This window comes from Bombus pyrosoma, linkage group LG13, assembly GCF_014825855.1.
Source record: "Bombus pyrosoma isolate SC7728 linkage group LG13, ASM1482585v1, whole genome shotgun sequence".
Classification (NCBI taxonomy): domain Eukaryota; kingdom Metazoa; phylum Arthropoda; class Insecta; order Hymenoptera; family Apidae; genus Bombus; species Bombus pyrosoma.
In genome coordinates, this window is record NC_057782.1 from 7540917 (window position 1) to 7563287 (window position 22371).

Below are 22371 nucleotides of genomic sequence, written 5' to 3' on the forward strand. Positions count from 1 at the left end.
GAACTTATGACGACGTTTCGACCGATCCTACGAGATCAACGACCACCGACGGTGAATTACTTCGCGACCTTGTCTCTTGCTACCGTGAAGTGTATTTCGCTCCTTCAACGAACAAGATTGTTCGTTCGTCAGGCAAACTATTCGCTCTATATGAAATAATAGACTTGCGTCGACGACGGAATTATTTTCAACGTCTTTCTAGGATCACTTATGCAAGCGATCAAGGGAATGCGCATACCGTGGTAATTTATCTTAATAATCTCGATTTGAAGTTTAAAATAGTTCCCTGAAGCTGTGGAAAATTTATCTTTTTTTTTTTTCTTTTTTAAACATGACGTAATGCTCTAAACAGAATCGTCTTAATCAATGAACATGTATCGTATTTTTTCGAGGTAAATATTCTTGTCTCCAGGTAATTGCTACTTATGAATATTAAATTTATCGTGCAAAAGCATCGTGATATTTAATCAGGTTTAATTCGAGCGACGCGAATGTATTGGAAAATAAAAGAACGACTTTTACGATTGTTCGGTTAGGAACATGTGATTGTATAACAGACGTAAGCATTAACTCATCGAATAGACGAAGGAGTCTAGGTATCAACCACGAGTAGAGACCTCTGTTCCTGCAAATTATACTAAGACACCAAGGTCATACATATATCTGCCTCATAATGGACGAACGCACGTCCGAACCACGTGTAACATCTTCTGCGTCGTCCGCTTCTGATTGAAATTATAAACCGGTTGGTACATTGATATCACTGCATCACGACTCTACTAACTTACATCGCGGCAGTGCCAAGGATAGAGATCTTTCGTCAACGTCATTGCCAAAGGTTACAAAAATCATGATCGTACATGGTGGATCGTATCGAAACACGTACAGGATCTCCTTCAATGTTTTTAATTCTTCAAACGTACAAAATGTCTGTAACAGAGCGACAATGTTAGATGGTTCCGCGAATCATAGCTTGCTTGAAAATGGCCATTAATCATTACGAATGCGCCGTGTGAGTCAATTCATATTTCTGTGCTCGATTTCTTGCAACGCTTGTCGACATTCTTGTTCCAGAACGCCACTCCAAACTTGATATCGATGATTCAACCCTGGTACAGCATGCAAGACCGTCTTGGACCCTAACACGCCTGTATTTCTATTCGGGACACCGTAGAATATTCTTAAAACCCTAGAGTGCAAGAGTGCCATAGCGCAAAGAGGACACGGCTCCCTTAACAAGAAGGTCCAGTATCCTGTACATAAATAGGGACCACATTTTTTCGTGTCTGTTGCTTCAGTCTGTTCGACTGTCCTAGAATCCATCGTTTTCGTCGAACCGTTATTCCTGCGTCCTCGTCGAATTTCAGTAGATTGCAAACATTCTTCCTTTGGAAGGCTAATCTTCGATAGCGTTTCTGGATAGCAAAGTGGAGCTTCTTCGACGTATTTCCTCTTGATTCTCATTTCTTTGGTCATTTTATCTTCTGCGTCTCTGTTGGCGGAAGATTCGGACGTTTCCGAATCATCGGTACCCTTTTGTTCCAATCTTTCCTCGAATTTCCAAGCTCCTCCACCTTGAAGTCTGGCAACGAGATCTACGGCCAGCATAGCTGCGTGCCACATTGGATGCCGATCGATTTTCGAGGCTGCGACCGCAAGGATTCTTCCATCCACTGGGTCAACGATCACCGCGCTGCCGTTACAATTCGAGTCGCCGACAGCTTCTAATCTGGCTGCCTCTATCGCAACGTTCATGTACCTCTCTATAAGGGCCAATTGATGTTCCGTGAAAACCGATCCATCGACCAGTCGTTCGATGTTAGGATCTGGATGAAAGTTCAAAGGCCAAATGGTCGAGGCCCGCGCAGCTTGTGCCTTCGTTTTGGCTGCTCTCGCTGGCACTTTCGCTGTACGAAAGTCATCTTCCAATAAGGATAAGTTAAATCCTCTTTCCGTTAATATCATTTTCAGTTTGTCTTGAGTCAAAGTGAATTCTTCCTTGGATTCCTTGGAGTCTTCTGGTTCCGCTAATAATTTTCTAGAGTCTACTGGCGCCAACAGCAACTTGTTTGAGGAGCAACGTTTCAGATGATGGAAACCTGGCAGAACGGAAGAGATACTCTTAATCGCGATCGAGATGTCCTCTTTCCTTTTAAGTAAACCCACGTAGACAAGCTCAAGAGGTAGATCAGCAATGAAGTCGTGGTTTAAAATCGGTCTCGCTATCCAACTTCTTGTCGTCGTTTCCATTTCGCTGCCCTTGGCGCATTTGGGCGAAGGGATCGCCATTTCTCCTGAAAAGATGGTGCTTTCACTTTTCGTCGGTTCATCTTCATCGATGTTTTTTCGAATTCTATATCTTCGGTGTTCTTTTTTTTCGATAAATCGTCTGTTTCGTGTGTTTCGAGTTTTATTCGACTACTTATTCTTTTATTCTATGATTAGACAACGCGTCCGCATAATAACGCCTGCTAAAAGAAGCGGAAGAAGGTCTACAACAACGTCTCGTGGGAGAATGATAGTTTGTGGCGGTGCACTTGGTACGGCTCACAGGAGGAGAAGCGATTTTAAATTGCTGTCAAGTTGGGCCACGGTCGGATCGATTGTCGGAGTTAGACGCAATTGTACGACGTCGATCCGCGAACAGAAGGAATAAGGTCTTTGTTGCCACGCCATCCCGATCCTGCGACGATCGCTTGCCAGTTTAAACGTGAAACCTGCGGATGGAACGGTAACGAGAGACCGTCGTGAAATCGTACGATAGTTGCCTGATTTTCGTGGACATGTCCAATGACTGCTGGCACGAATCGTCAGTTTGGGCCATCGAACGACCAACAAATTATTTGGAATATCCATGAATTTGCCACGGGGGTTGGACAATGATATAAAACTATGAGAGAGACTGACAAAAACGAGAAGGGCATGGCGGGGAAAATGTTTGAAGAGTACAGGCGAAGAACACGATAAGTCACATTTTCCATCCTTTGTAAGAAAGCAGCTCTGAAATCCAATCTCATGCTATCAAAATTATTTTCCTATTCGGCTTCGAGGCTACGCATATGTCTTCCTATCCTGTTCGTAATTTTAAATATGTGGCAGTGATAAAATATCAAAGATATTCAAATTCTTAACACCTTTGATTTTTAATAAAAAGTTTATAATTAGTTTATGATTAATAAATTAGTCTACCAGTTATTTTTAAAAAGTTTCCACCTTTGGACCTAGCAGATTCTTTTCAATCATAGGATGAAATTAAAATAAAAGAATGAACAAGAACGTACTTATCAAGTTTTTTCCTGTGATCTTCATTTGTTAACGCCTTGGATCGTATCGTTTTATCAGGCGGACAAGATATCGTGTAAAATAGGTCTCGAGACGAGACGGTACTCGATGAAAGACCCATTGGAAATACAATCTCTTTTGTCCGAATAAAGTTTAAATCACGTCGATGGGAACTCTTAATTCATACGACATAAATATATGTTTATGGTCGGTAATCGGTAAACGAGTTACATCAGTATCGAAAACGTGATTCGACGATGCTACTTGGGAAGTCACATCTTAAAGCGTATTAACCGACCAGCGGGAGGAAAATATGCCATGGTCGGATGTTCTGTGAATGGATAAATGAGTGGACAGGACAGATTAAATTATAAAACGTTCATAGCGTAATAGCGTGTCGCGAATACGAGGTTATTGTTAAAGATGATCATTAGACGACTGATAATTTTATTATGCATCTCGGTGAAAGAACGCGACGTGCGACTGAGCTTTATTGAAACACGTTGAAAGAAAAATATACACATACGAATATGTAATTTACAGCCAGACGTTATGTAAGAATTTCATTTAATTCGTTATCTCGATGGTCTCTTTCCACAGAAAATACCTTGAACGAATGTATAGAAAGCAAGAGAAATCGAAAAACATTCAAAGTTTAGACGATTTGGAGATCGTGTTCGTGGTGTGCGTTGTATTCGTCGGCGACAGAAATAAGTTAAATTTCGCGCTTCGTTACGTCAACAAAGATGGTGGTGGCACATTCGTGCAAAGCGTGTTCCTTATATAACGTAAAAGGAACAACAAGCAAGCTCGAGTGACGCAGCACACGCAAACGTAAACTCGCTAGGCGAATGCACTGGACGAATGAAACGGCCACATAATTAACGCGAACTTGTAAAGCAACTTATGGTCGATTTAAACGTCGCGATTTCGTTCGGTCGGGGAGGTCTATTTTTTAATGGGATCTGTTCACGTGCCAATATGTCTTCCCTGGCCTTGAATCGAGACATGACACGCGTGCTCCGCATCTTTCGCGCTTGTCAAACAAAACAAATCGACTTGATCGAGAAAGATGAGACGTATTACCAAAAGAGCGACACGAGCATGATGAACGAGCACACGCGTACATTATTTACACGACCACCACTGAAAAACGATGAAAATCTCTTACCTGCTGCTGTGAGAGTACACGTTCCACCGACTGCTTTCGCCCTGGTTCTTTCCAGGAACGATAAACCGGTAAATCTCTGTTAGCCACACCTTGCACTCCTCTCGATGCTTTACACTCAGACAACGACACACAAATAGCACAGAAACGCACGTGAAGATATCCGCGGAGATCGACGTTTACAGCAGCTCGACGTATACCTTTCGTGATTACGAGTTATCGGCGCTACTGACGCATCCTCTGTCGGCCATTCGTGTAAGCTGCCGACTGGAGGAAGGGAAGCACGACCACACCACGTTCCGTATATTCTTTCTTCTTTTATTCACATTTTCTCATTCCCTCTACGATATTCCGTACTGTTTACCTGATAATATCATCGAGACAAGCTAGACAATGAATAATTTTTCCTAATCCTGTCACAAGATCAATGAATTCAGAGCAAAATGTAAGTTGTCTCTAGCATAGCCTTCTATTTACGTTATATTCTATATAGTGTCAAAATCGGAATTTGCGTTATTAAACTTTAATTTGATCGAATAATTCGCCATGTATGTGGCATTTGAAATAGAAAAGAAACTATGAGATTGTTATTTTATCGTTCAGTTCGAATGTTATACCTGGCGCTGTTATAATATCGGCGGGAACGGAACGTTTCGACTTGCTGAAATTTGGCGCGAAAACGTGCATGATGGCGTCACCGTTATATTTTGCACACGATGCAAATTCAAGCAGATTAATGGTCCCTAGTGAAAGGTGACTCTCACTCCTCGAATTTTGTAAGTACATTTTCAATAATTGTCAGTCATCTTTTTCTCTGTAAACGTTTGTCGAGATCGATGTTTTAATGTATCCGTCGAACTTTTATTAATTACGATTATTTTATTGCGATTATTTAACGAGAGGCAGATGCTTCTTTGAATAAAGGATACATGTAATTTGCGGCATGGAAGAAATCATTTTATGACGAGGTCATTGATACTGATGTATATTATGATGTATCATGATAGCATTCGTAAGAACGAAAGTCGTTTGCCTTGGACACTAAAGTATGTGAAAATGTGAAAATTAAAAGACAGGACTTTTTAGTATTAAGTAATTACACAGTGATGTAATTTATAGTTTGAACGATACACATGTTAGGAAAGCGGTTACGACTTTTAGAAGTTACTCGAGTTGATTTATGTAACAAATCGAATCTACTGTGTTCGATTAAATGGTAAGGCTATTCACGCTTCGCATAGGTTTCCAAGTACTTTAAATATACCGTGGCTGCATCGTACAGGTATTTCATATGTTCCTAGAACAAAAATATACATTGTATACCATTGCAATCTTAACATCATCAAGAGATAGTAATCTTTAATAATTTTTTAATAAATTTACCGAAGATTTGATAAAATCGGGGTTCAATGTTCCAATCGCGCGAATCGCCAAACAAACGTCGCATTCCTTTTCTATAGTCATTCTCTCCAAAAGGAAACTTAAGGCTAGGTAAAGTCCACAGCCAGTTACGCCGTCGCTAATTTCAAATAGATTCTTTAGCCCATTTCACGCTAATCGTCATATATGTATAAAGATACTTATGAAGTTTCGACATAGCCTTACTGGCAAAGAACAGCGATAGGTCCGTCTCCTTTTAACATTTTTTGCACTGCTTGCCACAATGTCACTAACGCTATGGTTTCAGGTGGATCTTGGTTTCTGCCAGGTTGCCATTCCGTGGAGCACAAGATTGTTATCTCTTGTTCGATAGCAGGTTTCTGAATGAAATGATGTACAAGTTGATACGTTTCGCTTCAGACGAGTACTATACCGTTCTACTCAATTAAGATATCCTACCCAGTATCTTTTTATTTATAATGACCATGGGCTGTTATGAAATAATGTGTAATTATTTTAAATCGAACGAGATGAAAGCGAAACTAGCGTGATGAAATTATCCGTTGATAATTCAGTTCTCTCGGATGTCCCGAGATGGTAGATAGAAGATTTTAAAAACAATAGCGTAACTCACCTCCGAATTATCGACGAGTGTTAACTTCTGCAATATGTAGTGCTCAAATTCATCGAGTTCCTTCGTTCGAATGTTTATATATGGTACTGGTTTAAATTCACCGTTTCTAACAATGGGACAGCACGTCTATAAAAGAGTTAATTTCAATATAATTTCTGACTAATCGCCTGTGCCTTTTTAGCGGTCCGATGGTATACCGTATCTTCCAAATCTGGCGATTGTAACATGATGATTAGCTCCACCTTATACTCGGCTACCATTCTCCAGAAATCGCTGAATGTCCCAGGCAGTGGTAGTTGCGTAGCTATATACTGATTCTGTAATTTTACACCGTCCACATAAACAGCGGATATGTAATCGCTGTTCTCATCTGTCGGGGGATATCTTTTTAAATACACTCTGTTGACTTTCGCTGTGAAAGAATTGTCGCGTTATTGCTCAGGCGTTAAGAAAATATGGAAATGTATAAGAAGCGATGAAATTATTCCAAACCTGGAAGTAACTCTGGGAATCTCCTTTTGGCAAGATTGCGTTCCGATAGCAACGTTTGATTGATCGGTGATCGAAGGACTTTGTCGTGCCAAGCCATTTTCTCTAAACTGTTTTTACAATATCTTTTTACGCACAACGTTTATTCACCTTTTTAAATCGGTGTTTGATTAGGTTTTGTATATTTTTAAGAAAATTTCTAGCTATGGTTTTAAGTAGAACGAAACATGATTTGTTCAGTAACGTTATTAAAGATGCTCGAAATCAAGATCAAAAAGATTTTCATTATACAATGTTCGCTTTAAATTATCTATAACGGTTATCGATAACCATATAAAACCTTGCCATCGATAATGGCCAACAGATGACCAAAAACAATTTCTGTCACCAATACTAAAATACCATTTACCAGCAATCAAAAAGGTCTTAATCATTTATAATGGTTATATCGGAGCAAAATCACTTAAACCAACTTAAATGTGAATCTTTGTACTATAACTATTTTACTTTGGATTGTAGCAGACATAGACCCTGAAAAATACCTGTCTCGTTGAGTCACCAGTTGTTCTTTAACTTTCTTAATTTTGAGTGGTAGAGATTCGTCGCATGGTAAAGATGTTGAAGAACAAAGTAGACATTCGACGAGTACTAAATGGGCAAACAAATACTGTTGCTTGTTGTTTACCATATTGGGCCGCTGAGACCTGAGAGCCTTCATTTCGGCGAACACGTCTACAGCCTGAAAATATTTTTCAAAAATATTGCTCAGCTATCGCTCAGGTTCGAGAATATTCTTGAAAGATATTTTACCCCTTCTGCGATCGCACGACGAAGGCAAATGTCGCATAAAATTACAATTCCAGTTCTTCCGACGCCTGCGCTGCAGTGAACCACCACTGGTCCATTTCCGGGTGGTGTTATCAAGAGTTTCTTTAGATATGTTACCATAGAATGTGTGGACAACGGTATGTCATGATCTGGCCATGTTGTGTAGTGCAAGTGCTGGATCTAATTGTTAAACATCGTTCGAAAATATTTCAACGAGATATAGATTTCTAAGATATCGATCTTTTCGTTGAATATCGTTTGTCACCTTACGGGCTTCGTCTCTATACGTCACGTATAGGGTACGAAATGTAAAATGTGCGAACACATCCTGCCTTGCGTTCAAAACAGTTATATCGCCGTACGTTTTCCTTTTCCCAGTGTCAGGCCAATACTGTTCGCATTTTGTCTGTGGGAATTTATGATATGGAGCATGTTGAAATGGACATGATTTATAATTGGAGAAATAGAGAGGGAACAAGTTATTAATATGTAAATGTACAAAGCCTTAGTCAATTAGAATCAATAAATTCTATCATTAAGATTCGCTCTTAGTTTTACTAAAAAAAAAAAAGAAAATTAAATTTCGAACGGTCCCAATTCGATCTTTAGCCACTAAAAGAAATGAAAGCCAGAAAATCAAGAAAAGTGGACTCGTCATATTTTCCATGTGTAGTCTTCGTGTGTCACAGACTGCCTTTCAGTTTTGGCACATCTTACCTTTCCTTCTTCGGATAAGTTCGTAACCATGCAAATTATGTAGCTTTCTTTTTGCCAGATCATTCTCCAGAAATCGACGACCGTGTTCGGCTTTGGACCTTGCGTAGCTATGTAAAACTTCTCTTTGCAGCCCTTTTACAACAATTCAATGTTTATCGTAAGAATTTTTTATCAAGGTAAAATCATGTGTTTTTATCTTATCAAAAATTGCTACCTTGATGTAAGTGGCGTTAATATAATCCGAATAAGGATCGTCTGGAAGTTTTTCCAGTACCACTCGATTTGCATCGTCTGCAGAATACCAGCATTGATTAGCATTTTAGCTCAGTTAAACAGTTAAATATTTAGCTTGGTTAAACATGTCGGAACAGTTTACGTACATGCTATGAGATTTCCGTATCGATTCTTCGATTTGTTCTGCGGTAACATCCCGTACTCAGACGGGCTCGTTTGACCTCTTGGGAGCATCTTTCTCGCAATTTAAATATATCTTTACGATATTTGTTACATCTCTTATACAGTGATTTTTATTAATATTCGGGCACCATGATGTTCGACATAAAATTAATGCAAATCCGACGTAACTTACTCGTTGTTCAAATATTTGTGTGGCTTTAAATTCCGTCTTTGTTTACTTTGTGAATTACCATTTAAGAAACTACATGTGTTAAGTAAATATTATAATATGTATGTTTCTAGCAACTAGGAGAGGTGTCGTGATTAATTCAATAAAACTGTTGTAAGCAATAGAGCAATAATACTTTGAAAATCGTGCTGTCTGAATATTAACGAGAATCATGGTAAATCATCTAAAATATCGAAAGACTTACATCGAATTGTCTATCGAGCAATCCAGAATCTATCGCCCGCTTCACGTAATCCTCCAAGTCCTCCACCTTTATCAGAGACATTTGTTCTTCTCTCTGATCAGCGTCGATGATGTGCACCGTGTCGCCGTCACCGCAAGGTGTGCTTCCACGCGATATACAGTGTTTAGCATTCGAAGCGAGCGTATTAGTTGAAAATTGTTTAGAGCCCAACGACATTGACTCCATATCGAGATTTCCGGTTTTCTGTACGAAGGATATTTTCTCTTGTACGATAAGCTTCTTCAAAGATCTCCTTCGTCTTCTGAGAGGAACGCAACAAATTGCGAATAACGAATCTGTCCGTAAATATCGGGAGAAAAGTTGATCATACCTTCGACAAACACGAAAGATTTCTAAAATCCCAATGGCAAGAAATATCGCAATGATAGCAATAAGCCACGCCTCGTCGTATCGCTTCGGTACTTCACGGATATAAATCGACGTTGTTTTTACGACTAGAATCTGATCGCTCGTCCATCCTTCTTCGGGTAATACAATAACCACTATTACGTAGGACTGGAGTGGCTTTAGTGGACAATTTGTGACATTACCGTAAAGCTTGTTATCCCCTATCGTGAATTCTTTATTGGCAAACTCGTCGGTCTGTTGCGGCAGTGAAAGTTTGTTCGACGAAAAATACGTTTTAGTATGATTGTACGTGTGATCGGTTTTGCGGAGACGAAGTAAGCATTACGATAAAACAGTGGAATACTTACAGAAAACCTGGCGGCATACCACGCGATCTCGTTAGATTTGATATCCGCTTTCTGACGTATATATGGACTCAATTCTACGTAACTTTGACAAGCCTGTGAACCTTTTACGACAACGTTTGTTATACTATGGCGTGTGTCGTTCAGAACGGCAGGAATGTGCAACAAGATCGTCGAGTCTGCGTTAGACACTTCCATCGTTAACTCTCTCTCGAATCGCATGGCTAAAGACGTATTCACGTCTATCACTTTTCTCTCGCCATACGTCTCTGTATTCGTAACAGCTCGAATGGAAATTTTGTAAGTAGACGAGGGCAATAGATGCAGTTTCTTGTTGTACTGTAATTGATATTCTACGACATGATATTCATAAAGCGTGCTTTTTTCTGATCGTTCAATTAGCATTCTCAGATCGGACGATGTCATTTCCGCGCTTATCACGAATTTCTGGATACGCCCATTTGTTTTCCAAGGGTGGGACCAGGTTAGATTCACCGCTCCTTTCTCGAGAGCTTCGACGATAATTTCCGGCGCTTCTGGCTTAATCTCGTTCCACATAATCGATACGGATGATAACGGGCTAGGAGTTGACACATTTACATTCACAGCCGAAACCTAAAACATATTACTTGTTATCGCGTCGAGATTAATCATAGAGCAACAGGTGGTATCTCTGCATACCGTAATGAAATCAGCTGGTTGATGGGACTGATCGATGATTGCGCAGATGTATTTATCCCACAGTTTGCAATACTCCGTTGGCAGTATCTTCAATTTGACCTCGCAATTCATATGGCAAATGCTTACTATGTAATGTCGTATTTCTCCATTAGTCGGTGGTTCTAGCTTTAGCCACCTTAAGTGCACGTTCTTCGATTTCCAGTCGATTTCATAGATTTCTAATTGCTTTACGGACGGCGGGGCTATTTGAAATTAATCTTGATTATTATTATTATTATTTGAAAATAGTGTTAGGACGAAATATTCGTGCGAATTCGCGGCATAAAGTTTAAGTTAAACTTTATGGAAACGCGATAAACTAACCTTTCGCTGGAGTAATAAAAATAATCTTCTCGTAATGCAATCCGTTGTATTCCATAGTGTAATTTCTGATAGCGTAAATTCGCGCCTCGTACACTTCGTCACCATATAACGTACGTTCCAAGTTGAGGGAGTATTTCACAGTTTGCTCCGTGGTTCTGAAACTCGATACCGCTTTGCTAATACCAGTGACCAGAATCTTTGCGACGATAGGACCGGAAATGGTAGTGCAATCTATCGGGGCATCCCATGTCAATGTATAATCTTGAAATCTTAAATTGCTGTACACTGCGCTTGGAGTGACTGAAAGTGAAAGGCTGTCGTTATCTTTGCAACTGAAAAATTTGAAATTCGTCAGAAATAGCATGTTTCTTTTACCCGACTGATTCGTAGAGAACTCGACTTGCGTTTCTAGGCCACGATAAAAAGTGTAGGCTGTTATTTTTCCAACATAACGCGCGTAAGAAGTCAGATTAGAGAACGTGATATTGGTGGACGTAGTAGAGGCAGAAACAGTGTCTCTTTTTAGCGATTGAATTTTCAAATTTTCACAGCCGAAGTATGTTTGGACCTCGAAACATATTGTCACATTGCTAATTGGTCTTTAATTACCTAGAATTGCGTCTTTTAGTTACCTGTAACACAACTTCGTATTTCCTTATGATCCCATTTGCGTATAGAGGAGGATCCCATTTCAGTGCCACTTCCTTGTTCGATAACAATGTCTTTTTAACATTCCTTACTTGTGACGGTACTATTGATATAAATAGAGATATCATAGAAGCAGTAGCGTGAAAGGAATGAAATCAAAGAAATTACTGTAATTACCTCCGTCAGAGGTCTGAATCACTCGTGCAAAAAGAAGCTCCGATTCATACCAGATCGTAATTTCGTAACTAGTATCAGGTGTCAGTTCTGTAAATTCGTAGGGCAATTCGGGTAGCTTTCCTTTATCAATTTGTTTCAGTGTTTTCTTTATTGTCAACAGGTAGTCGTAATGCCGTGTACTATTTGGGCAAGGATACAACGTTTCCTAAGAATCAGTAACGCAAGACATTTTCAATCAATGGAGTATACTTGTCTGGGTAGTTGATCCACGTATACGCTGGATAACATGATATTTTCATTCAATCTGATAGCTTAAGGAAAAAAAATGTTTCCAATAAAAATTCGTTGAATCGAACGGAAAATTGACCGATGTAAAAAAAATCTTGTGAAAACGTAATCTCGCTGGAAACATTTCTTTGTTTCAGAAGCAGCAAAAATATTATACAGTTAATATTATACGTTACTTCTCGATGGTTCTTCAATATGAAACTAGTATTCCTTATTTCTATGTCGAATGTGGGAGCCCCTGAAACATTTCATGATTTATTATCTATTGTTGAATCGACAATTGCTGAGGAGGGAGGTGTATTAAATTTAACGATAGCTCACAAATGCAACGTGTTGTGAAATTCTTCCATCCACCGGTTATAGGCGTGGAATCTTCGTTAACGTACAATGAACAAGAAATTCTGTAAGAAACGCCGGGTTCTAAGTCATCGGTGTAACCAACCATCGTTGATGTATCGTTAAATATCTCGGTATAGCTCCCAATCGGATGAGTCTGCCCCTCTTTCTAACAGAAACAAAATACTACTTTCCTATCTTAAATTGAAACGAAAGCGTAGTATATTCGAAACCATACTAATTACCCATATAGCAAATCGATATCTAGAAATTATCAACTTGTACATGTCTAGCATTGGCAGAGTCGCGCGCACGGTTGTTTCATTGACAAATTCGATGTTAGGTGGTGGAGGATAGTCCACGGCTTGAACAAATTCGTTGGTATTTATATCGCTGCCACATTGCGAATATCAATCGCTTACCTATTTTACAAAAGGGTGGCACGTGATATCGTATGGAATTATCGCAACCAGATTTACAGTGTCCCGTTATAAAACTGCAATTGCCTGTAGAACACAAACCGCAGCTTTCCTTGCAATTATATCCATATTGACCGATAGGACATTCTGCAAATAAAATCCGTTAAGAAAAATTGTCGTCTCTCGTTACTTATCCTCATTACAATGCGCAGTCTTTACTAGCTTCGCAATTCCTCCCCATAAATCCTGGTGGACATTTACAATTCGTTGCGTCGCAAATTTTAATTCCTTTGCAGTCCACACTGACGTTTAAATGATCTTGGCAACTTATAGAACAATAGGGCCCCACGTTGCCCTCGGGGCAATGCAAATTCTCTACGAGATCCTTTGTGTCCAGCAAGTAGTTCGGCGTGTAAGGTATCAGTTTTTGACACAGTTTGTTAGAAAAGATTGATTCGAAATTATCGATTACACTATATCGTATAGCATCTATGAACAAGATGCGATGGTAATTGAAATTTAATATGCATATTATTGACATTTTGTCGAACATGACACAGACGTACCTACTGGAGGACACATGCGAACATTTCTCACAGCCCACGATGGTCTCTGACTTTTCTGCCTAAGTTTTGGTATTAGTTTAAGTTTTACAAGTCTACCAATGTCGGAAGAAACAGTCTTGTTAATTCGAATATATTGCCACATGGGTAATTTATAGCTATCAATTCTTGTAAATCCATCGGTTGTTTCTAAACTTTCCTTGTTACTTTCGTTAGATGATTTGACTAACGCTATTTCCATTTCACATTCCCCACACAGGCCAACTATCATTTCTATACAAAGATTCGCTGTGTCCAGATGTAAAGTAGGACTCGTTAAAATTGCTTTTGAATCGGTTGTATGGAGAAAATTGTCTAAAATAAAATTACACGGTCGTAGATATTTTCTATTCATCGATTAATTCTGATTAATCAAGGTGAGCCGACTAACATAAATGAAATCGAAAATGCATATTTTTATCACTTATTAAAAATAAGTGATAGGAAATAGCTGGATCTCGCTCTTTATTATCATGACGGTAATCCATAAGTAATTTTGGTGGATCGGTGTTCCGATTTGTCGTAGTATAAAAGTTTATAGCAATTTTTGTATCATATGTAGTCCACTTAAGAATATGTGTATTCCACTCGTCCCGGGAACATATTGGACTCTATGCCGCAATAAATATAATTAGGCTATAATTATTTATAAAAAGGAATCGTGATACTAAATAAATACGCATAATGAATTACTGGCACTATGTGGTATGTTTTCTCATCACAGCTGGACGAACCCACTGTACATTCCGTTGTTATATAATTAAATGTCGATTCAGGTTTTTCGAAAGTCATCTTATAACATAAATCTTTCTTGTAATTTGTAGAGCGACATAGTAGTATCGTGAAGTACGTATCACAACCACGGAGAGAGAATGCAAAAGCTCCCGAACTTTGTAATTCAGTAATCGAATGGACATCGTGTGGTGTATAAAAACGACCGTATTCTCTGAAATCTAAAAGCTTAGTCAGTAATTTAAGCTCGTTAAGTAGTATTAACTAATTTACGTTGAAACTATCGGATCGAACCTTCCCATTGACGATCAAACACTGGACCCATGGGTGTTTCTTTGGAATCTGTTAGATGCCAACCTTCGGTCTTCCACGTTAACATGCAATTATTATGCGAAGTTAGATCACAATCTATCTCCCTTCCTTTGTACGTATTGTGAAATTGGAACTCTGTACGTATATGCCAAATATTATAAAGTAACTGCGACTTTTGTTCAAGACACTGTCGTTGAAAACTTACTAGATGTACTATCAAATATGTCCCTATCTATGTTCCAGGATAAACCGCTACCATCATCCTCTGACACGCACATTAGTTTTCTATTCCCTTTTTCATTCTGGTATATGAGAATTGGCTCCCTTATCGGCCATCCACAAATGGCAACTGCTTGTACCATGAGGTACGATAAGGCTAACACATTCATCGTAGATCGTTATGTGTTACTCAAACTGGTAAAATAATTTTTCGTTTCTTTCTTCTTTAGTGAAACGAAACTTTAAGATCACACCCCATAGTATAGGAAATAAACGTTCGACACTGTCACTTTCGCGTTGTTAGTGCATCTGTTACAACGAACCACTGCTGTGTTTGAACTGTTTGAAATATAAGATTTTGAGAGGGACGAAGTAACTCATCTTCCTGTTGGTGATATTGCTATAATAACTGGACTCGTACGATAACTTCTGACTATAGCGGATGTAATGAGATAAATGTACCTATCGCTGCTTGGTTACTAATAATTTTAGTTTACTAATACTATGACAGAACTTACAAATTTTTCTTTGCTTTTATTGAATACGACCGTTTACATTATGTTGCTAGTCTTATCATGTAGAGCGGCATATTTATAATTCCATCAGTTTCGCGTCAGAGTGCGATTATAGTAAATAATAAGGCCTGTATTTGGTATTTTCAAAAATATAAACTTTAAGAAGCCTCTCCTTTTTGCATTTTTTAAATTGGCCTATTATCAATGCCAAGCAGCGATATTATTATAATTGCAAGCAGAGATAGGCCAGAGAAGTCAGATTCGACTACTTTACTCGTCGTGAACAGACTGATTATTTTTCGTTTTATCGTTTCTTCGTCAGCGGACAGTTCAGCAAACGGCTTTGCTGATTCGACGCTAAAACAAGTGAACTCTGCCACAATTCGATCATCATTTCATAGATGAGTGTGAAAATGGTCGGAAATTTAATGTAGAAATTGTTTTATTTAAAAATCGGTAGAAAATATACAGGGTTTTACAGAAATAGAAAGTATTGTACTTGGGTAATTGTTGGGAGCACATATTATCAATTTGTTTCACTTCGCATAACAATACGTAACGAGCTTGAATCGTTTTCTTACATTATATTTATTTCTCCTACGTTAGTCCTACAGAATATTCTTGGCAAAACAGCAGACTAGGATTTCTATGCCTGGTCAGACAATATTTCACTGCGTAAAGATAATTGTAATTACAGAATAAAGAACAGGTTACAGCTCAACAATTTTTGTGACTTTGAGGTACGTTCCACCAATATATGTAATAGCCATCTTTGGTTTCAAGGATTTACGCAAAAGTATTTTGAATACTGCATCCCTAAATTACAAATATTTTAAATCAAAATCTACCGCAAACCTATGTTAAATCTGTCCTAAACCTTAGAAGTATATGTAGAATCGAAAATACCTTTACGTATATCATTGAAACTAAGGCCAAGCGGAGGTTGCATGTATTGGCAAAATCACCGAGGACCTTGACCCTGACATAATTTCAAATTGTTGAAATTCGCCAGGCGTATCATATTCTGTATATACCGAGAACACGCGAGTAGACAATCTGAATGTGAAAATTAGGGTGAAAGCCGAGGAATCCAAGAATGCACCCTTCTGTGTCGTCCTAAATTGCACCTTGGTGACAGAAGCGCGAATAACGCCAAAATAGCACCTAGTAAGGAAACTCCACACAAAGCACCGGCCGTGACATCGTGGAGAGGGGTGCCAGATTTAGGGGATTTGGCAGCAAGTAGCAAAAGTCCTGCACAGCTCAGTGCCGATAATCCTGCAAGCCCGAGTCCTGTCCAAGCCTTTCGTAACGACCTACAGGCACCAGCTAAGGCACAGCAGACGCCGCAACCCGCGGCACTGTCGTAATAATATCTGCAAATGAACGTCAACGTTTAGAACTTGACAATATTTAAGACATTTTCGATATAGCAGTGGCTATAGAAAGTCTTTCAACGCGATTGCATTTATACCAGCATTTAGATGTTACTTAATTAGGTTCAAGCACATTAAGTAGCGTATAGTTAAGCGATAATTTCGTATGACTAGAAAAATTTGATACTACGAAGGTGAAATGTAGAACTTGAGAAAAAGTCGCTTCATTGAAAAATAAGGATATGTGCAAACACTTTTGTAACTTGGGATTTCTTGCCCGTGCGTAATTACCTTCTTCCATGCGTCCAGGACAAGTACAGGGCCAAACCGCAGGTTAAAATACCAACCAAAACTAATAAGAGCGGCGCGTTTTTTCTGTTGTTTTTCTCCAAGCCGCTGGCCAAGGTTGTATTTGCGTCACTGTTGGGTGGTGATAGTGGTGGTACCTGTATAAATAAACCACAGGATCGTGTCATTCTCTATTACGTGGTTACGCAATCGCTAACGTATTTTACTCACCACCGCGGTTCTAGCAATAAAAGCACTTTCTACGCTGTGGTATCCGTTCCTTTTCTGTCCTGTAGGTATCACTTGATACCTAGGTGAACCGGACACCATCGGCATAGATTCTGGTCCATTTTCCACGTACGCGTAACGAGGCGGTGGATCACCGTGACCCATCGTGACAAGGTCGATCGGTGCCGTGCCAACGTATCGTAGTCTTCCACAGTTGCTTGCCGGGCAGAGTTCCTGTTGTCGGGTCGGGTTTTCCAATAACGGTAGACATCTTCGTGCCGATGGCTCTTTGTTCGGGGTGGATGTTTGAGGTCTCATGGAGAAGGTACGATTTTGTGGAGTTCCTTGAGGCGTGCAACGAGTAGGACTGAACGTTCGACCTACGTTTCCGTGGAATGCAAATTTATTTATATCTACAGCTATTGATAAGAAAAACTGGCGATCTTTTAAGACGCAGTCGTGCGAAATGAATACTTGTCAAAGGTATGCGTACCAGTCGGGGAACCACCTGGTGTGAGTGCTCTTCTTTGTGGTGTACCGGTTTGATTGAACGACTGTTGTCTCTTTGGAGATAGAGTTCTCTCCTCGGACCTGGATCGAGGCTTCCTCGGAGTAGTCAATATCTCGTGCAGTTTTTGCGTGGCTAAGTTATTTCTCGGGGAAACCGACAGCTCCTGGGCGTTTCGTTCCGGTAGAGCTGGCGGGTCTTCTTCTTGCAAAGGCACTCTGGTATAACGACCTAATAACACGTGTTGCTATTTTATTGCCATGGCTGCGAGAAAATTGCAATAGGATTTCGAGGCTTCGTACGCCTGTTAATCTCGCTAAACTTACCCTGTGGTGTGTTAATATGACTCCGCACCGACGACACGTGCTTCGCGCTGTTCCACTCGATTTCTTCGTCCTGGTAATCCTGATCACCCGGTACAACGGCGTATCTACCGCCGTTGTTCCGACAACTTTGCATCTGCAGTTGCCTCCCATCGTCTTGGTTGGTCGCCGGTGCAGAACGTTGTTGCACCTGCTGGTGTGGAATGAACTCGTACCTCAAAGAACCCCTCCTCTGTATCTGATCCCTCTGCTCGTCCTGTATGTACTCGTACCTTGACCTTTGGCTGTATATCGCGCGGTGTCCCTCCACTGGAACGCTTCCATATCTTCGATGCGCAGCACTGCTGTTATTCTCGAGGTAACCATATCTGTTGTCTTTACCGTCGCTGTTTTCGATTCTACCCTCGGTAGGTTCTTGAAACGCAGGGTTACTTTGACCGGTGTTGCATTGCAATTGCAATGGAGGAGGTGGGGGTGGTAAATCGTCACCACTTTGAAATTGAGGTGGCGGTGGTAAGTCATCGGAACGATCCTCGGGTATGTATTCCGATTGGCGGCAAAACGAGGGGTTTGTGTAACAATGCACGGGAGTTAGTTCAGTTATTTGATTCATCATTTTAACCTTTCTAGGTTGCAACTTTGCTTGGTGGCCGTTTCACTTAGTTTCGCGAGGCACGCTATCTTTAACAGTCCGCGTGCGACACTGGATGTAAATGAACGAGTATTTATTGAGAAGTGCGCGACGATCGTCACGCGCATTTAGTATTTCTAGTTGCTGTTGTTCACTTTCTGTACAGATTTGTTTCTTCGATTGATGAGAATCAGGAAAGCGCTGCTGACGTATGTAGGCGATGTCCAAGTTTCCAGGGAGAATGTTACTGTTTGCCTAGGTGGTAAGACGATGCCTTGGCCCAAGATATGATTTGCCCTGCACATTTTCTTCTTTCAATTTGTTTCTCTTTGCTTTCACGATTTAAGATACCTCAATCTTCAATCTTCCTCAACTATTTTTTTTTAATATTCACAAAAATGGTAAGAAACAGTTTGTCCAAAGTTTCCTTCGTAGCGGTAAAAAAGTTTGTTCATAACTTATTCGAAAAGTCGACGACTCCGTTGAGCAAAGTCCAATGGTGAAATGCGTTCGATCCGTACGCTACGGTTGCTTCCAACGAACTGCCACATGAGTTCCCTCAAGAGCAGATGTGTACTATACGAAGGGCGTTTCTTCGACCGTTTCCATCGCACAAGCGTGTTGTGTGCTACATATTACCTGAGGGGTTGTCAGAGGGTTCACATAATGCGAACCTGGTGTCGCATCACAGGGTGGGGGACTCTGACGCCTATAGTTCCTTCTAACGTTTTCTGTGTTGCTGCTACCCCCGATAGTGTGTTGCGGAATTTATACGACCTTTCCACCTCTACCGCGACATTTAAATTTTAAATACCGCTCTATATTTTAATTTCGGTAGTTTAAGAATGAAATTCTTCCATACTTTCCTTTCGGGTGTATTTCACAAAATATGTATACGATGTAACTTTTATGAACATTACTTTATGCACATCTTCACTAACACCGCAATGAGGTGCGACAATATCATTGTTTTATTGATAACGTTCCAAACCAAACCTGAAATGTATGTAGAGGTTGCAAGTTATTTACTATAAACATATGTGTAGTAGAAAAACCACATACGTAGAATTTTTACCAAACTATTAATTTCTCGGCTTATTAATGTAACAGGTAATTACCTGTTCAAATATGATATTTCGATGATCTGTACGAAGTGCACTCTTGCACTTAAATATTTTCTAACTTTTATACATTATTGTATGTAGAATTATGTTAATCTTTTAAGGCATCTATATATCGTAACAGATTACAAAAAATAATATCATTCATGGAACGAAGTAGTTACTTGTCATTGAGCGTTTGTTAAATCGAAATTTGTTAAATCGACCTTTTTGTTTTCTTAGAAATAGAATATTTGTTGTAAACGTATATAAGACATACGGTGAATTCATCACGTGAACATCATGAGGGAACTTCAGTCGAGGTTACTATAGATAATTTTCTGGGCAGCTGCTGCGACCGTTGAGACGCGTGCCCCAATCGTAACAGCTGCTCCAACACAAACGCGTATCGCTCACAAACACGCTCTTTATCTTTCACTCTTCATGCACCAAATACACTGTTAGCTCATACGTACTACCGAGCGTAATGTTAACGGCCGAAAAGTCATTTCAAGGAATAGGGAAGAAACCGACGTGTTAAAATTCCGACTGTAAATTAGACGAGCCTGGGCGCAAGTTTTTGGAGAAATTACGTGCGCGGAGACTTTAACGCCGGGTAAATGCGCGACTACGCGGATCATCGATTCTCTATTATGTAATAACGTTTAGTTTTCACAAGAAGTTATTGCTTTCATGCTCGAACGAATGGAATTAGTTCTTTCAAAGTAGTTAGGGTAAAAATGCTTGGGAGAATGTGCTAGAACACGAGGATAGTGTCCGTCCTATATTATGAATCGAGGACAGGAAAAGTACCGATAATACGACACCCACTTTTTTTCTAACGATGTGCCTCATCGTTAATATAGTTTCGATTTAATAAATGGCAAGAAAGTGAATATACCATAGTCCGGACATATGACAGGTGTATTTTCTTGGCAATCGATTCGAACGTGTTTCTTTTCACCTCTATTAAGCGGTAATTCGTCGTTATTCTCTGGAGAATTGCGATCAGTTTGCAGGAAAGCGTAGCAGATTTTCCGCTCGAATGATTTATCAATGACAGAAGAATTTTATTCCGGAAGATCGAGAAAGTGAACTTTTCCCCTTTCTTGCGATAAGTACCAGGTTTACATATTTCTCATCCGTGTTTTATATAAAATTTTTTCCACCGATCGAAAGAAATAGTCATCTTTCGCGTTTAAAAGAAATTTTAGAGGAAGTTTCGTTGTAAGAAAATATCTGTGTTACATCCGGTGACTCTTTACGTTCGAGGCGGCTACCAGCGTGCACATAAAATTAAGCGGATCGCAATAATCCTAAGGAACTGTCATAAAATTTTGATTTACCGTTAACGCCGTTAAGTGGCATAAAACACCTACGAGTCGAGAGGTTCCTTATGGTTATTGCTCCATCAGGGAAAATTTGGGGAAACGTGGGTTATCCCATGTTTCCCGGGATTTCACCCGCACGCAAGCAGTGGTGGGGCGATCACCACCGAGCAAGAGTTTTCCTTTGCAACAGCATCATCACTGTTACAGAAATATGTTTATCTTTGTATCTTATAAGTTTTGTAAAGATAAGTCTTATAAGTAAGTGAGAACGTTTTTTGAAAAAGTTCCACAATTCTTTCGGTTCATGATTTTTTCTCAATTCTCCGGTTGTCAAATAATCGATATGCATTGTACGTATGCACTTTACATATACAAAAATTCTCTTCCCTACATACTTCCTTCTTCTTCTTAAGGAATATCGTGTTTGTAATTTCATTTTCAGGCAAGTTTATTATATTTGGAAAAATGGTGCATTTACCTAAATGTTAAACGAACATTATCAATGCATGAGTCAGTACAGGGCATTAAAATTGTCCGCGAGGATATCTTTAGAAATTGATTTGGAAAACAGAGGTACACACGTGCCTAGTTATTCACGGGACACGTTTCGGCACGTGTCATTTTTGTTCCTCTTTTGTCGCTCTTTTCGAATACGCTATGAATCATCGAACCTTTCCCCGTTGCCACTTTGATGTTCACCCATCGACGCGGTATTTATTATGAAACTGCTCAATTGTTTGTAGAAGGTTGAGGAATAAAGTACAGAACGTATCTGAAATATTTGAAGATACTCTGCCGTCAGATCGTAATGATCTCCGTTGACCTTTCTTTTAGTCGCTCTGGTAAAACAGCGCGATCAAATTAATTAATCCCTGTTGTTGGGAATTGTCTTCGCATGAAACGCTGTAAACTAGCGTCGATGGAAAATTTCTTTCTAGACCAAACCCCTTTTACACAAGCGTAACGAAATTACATTTAGATTATTCTAAAAACGCTCGTGCACGATCAATGATATTGTCAATTGTTTTTATAATACTTTACAAAGTAACATTTCGTACGATCTATTTTTATGTGTTTTATAATATCGTCAATATTTTTTAATTTCGTTTATTAACCATATTAACATTGTTGCAAGATATTAAGATATATTTTACAAAATACTGTTTCGTCTGGTGACTGTTTGACTAGCCCTCGGTCGAGGCGGCCACTCGCTA

The 22371-nt window shown here is 39.6% G+C and overlaps 3 protein-coding genes across 5 annotated transcripts; all 3 read right to left on the reverse strand.

Moving 5' to 3' along the window:
• Positions 1–868: 868 nt before the first annotated feature.
• Positions 869–4673, reverse strand: LOC122574118 (probable inactive tRNA-specific adenosine deaminase-like protein 3). 2 transcript variants are annotated; one of them, XM_043741314.1, is made up of 2 exons: positions 4454–4673; positions 869–2294 (listed from the first exon to the last, which is right to left on the reverse strand). In XM_043741314.1, exon 2 carries the CDS (start codon positions 2287–2289, stop codon positions 1018–1020), a length of 1272 nt encoding a protein of 423 aa, XP_043597249.1. In that variant the 5' UTR covers positions 2290–2294; positions 4454–4673; the 3' UTR covers positions 869–1017. The 2 variants fall into 2 exon arrangements, with proteins under 2 accessions (XP_043597249.1, XP_043597248.1); XM_043741313.1 differs by having other exon boundaries at positions 869–2717.
• Positions 4674–5490: 817 nt separating this feature from the next.
• Positions 5491–15174, reverse strand: LOC122574113 (receptor-type tyrosine-protein phosphatase mu-like). Of its 2 annotated transcripts, XM_043741285.1 has the most exons (30): positions 14844–15174; positions 14621–14773; positions 14288–14547; positions 13986–14205; positions 13559–13909; positions 13212–13481; positions 12996–13139; positions 12819–12937; positions 12559–12742; positions 12414–12475; positions 11950–12154; positions 11757–11875; positions 11500–11692; positions 11125–11424; positions 10762–11003; positions 10084–10695; positions 9699–9970; positions 9329–9629; positions 8879–8966; positions 8713–8789; positions 8499–8630; positions 8047–8187; positions 7764–7961; positions 7496–7692; positions 6957–7063; positions 6662–6876; positions 6465–6590; positions 6056–6210; positions 5834–5969; positions 5495–5747 (listed from the first exon to the last, which is right to left on the reverse strand). In XM_043741285.1, the coding sequence occupies exons 1-30, from the start codon at positions 15025–15027 to the stop codon at positions 5673–5675; spliced, it is 5838 nt and encodes a 1945-aa protein (XP_043597220.1). In that variant the 5' UTR covers positions 15028–15174; the 3' UTR covers positions 5495–5672. The 2 variants fall into 2 exon arrangements, with proteins under 2 accessions (XP_043597219.1, XP_043597220.1); XM_043741284.1 differs by having other exon boundaries at positions 5491–5747; positions 9329–9970.
• Positions 15175–15856: 682 nt separating this feature from the next.
• Positions 15857–19432, reverse strand: LOC122574491. The gene is made up of 5 exons (XM_043742151.1): positions 18099–19432; positions 17758–18003; positions 17268–17644; positions 17040–17194; positions 15857–16748 (listed from the first exon to the last, which is right to left on the reverse strand). Exons 1-5 carry the CDS (start codon positions 18709–18711, stop codon positions 16442–16444), a joined length of 1698 nt encoding a protein of 565 aa, XP_043598086.1. The 5' UTR covers positions 18712–19432; the 3' UTR covers positions 15857–16441.
• Between the last annotated feature and the right edge of the window lie 2939 nt (positions 19433–22371).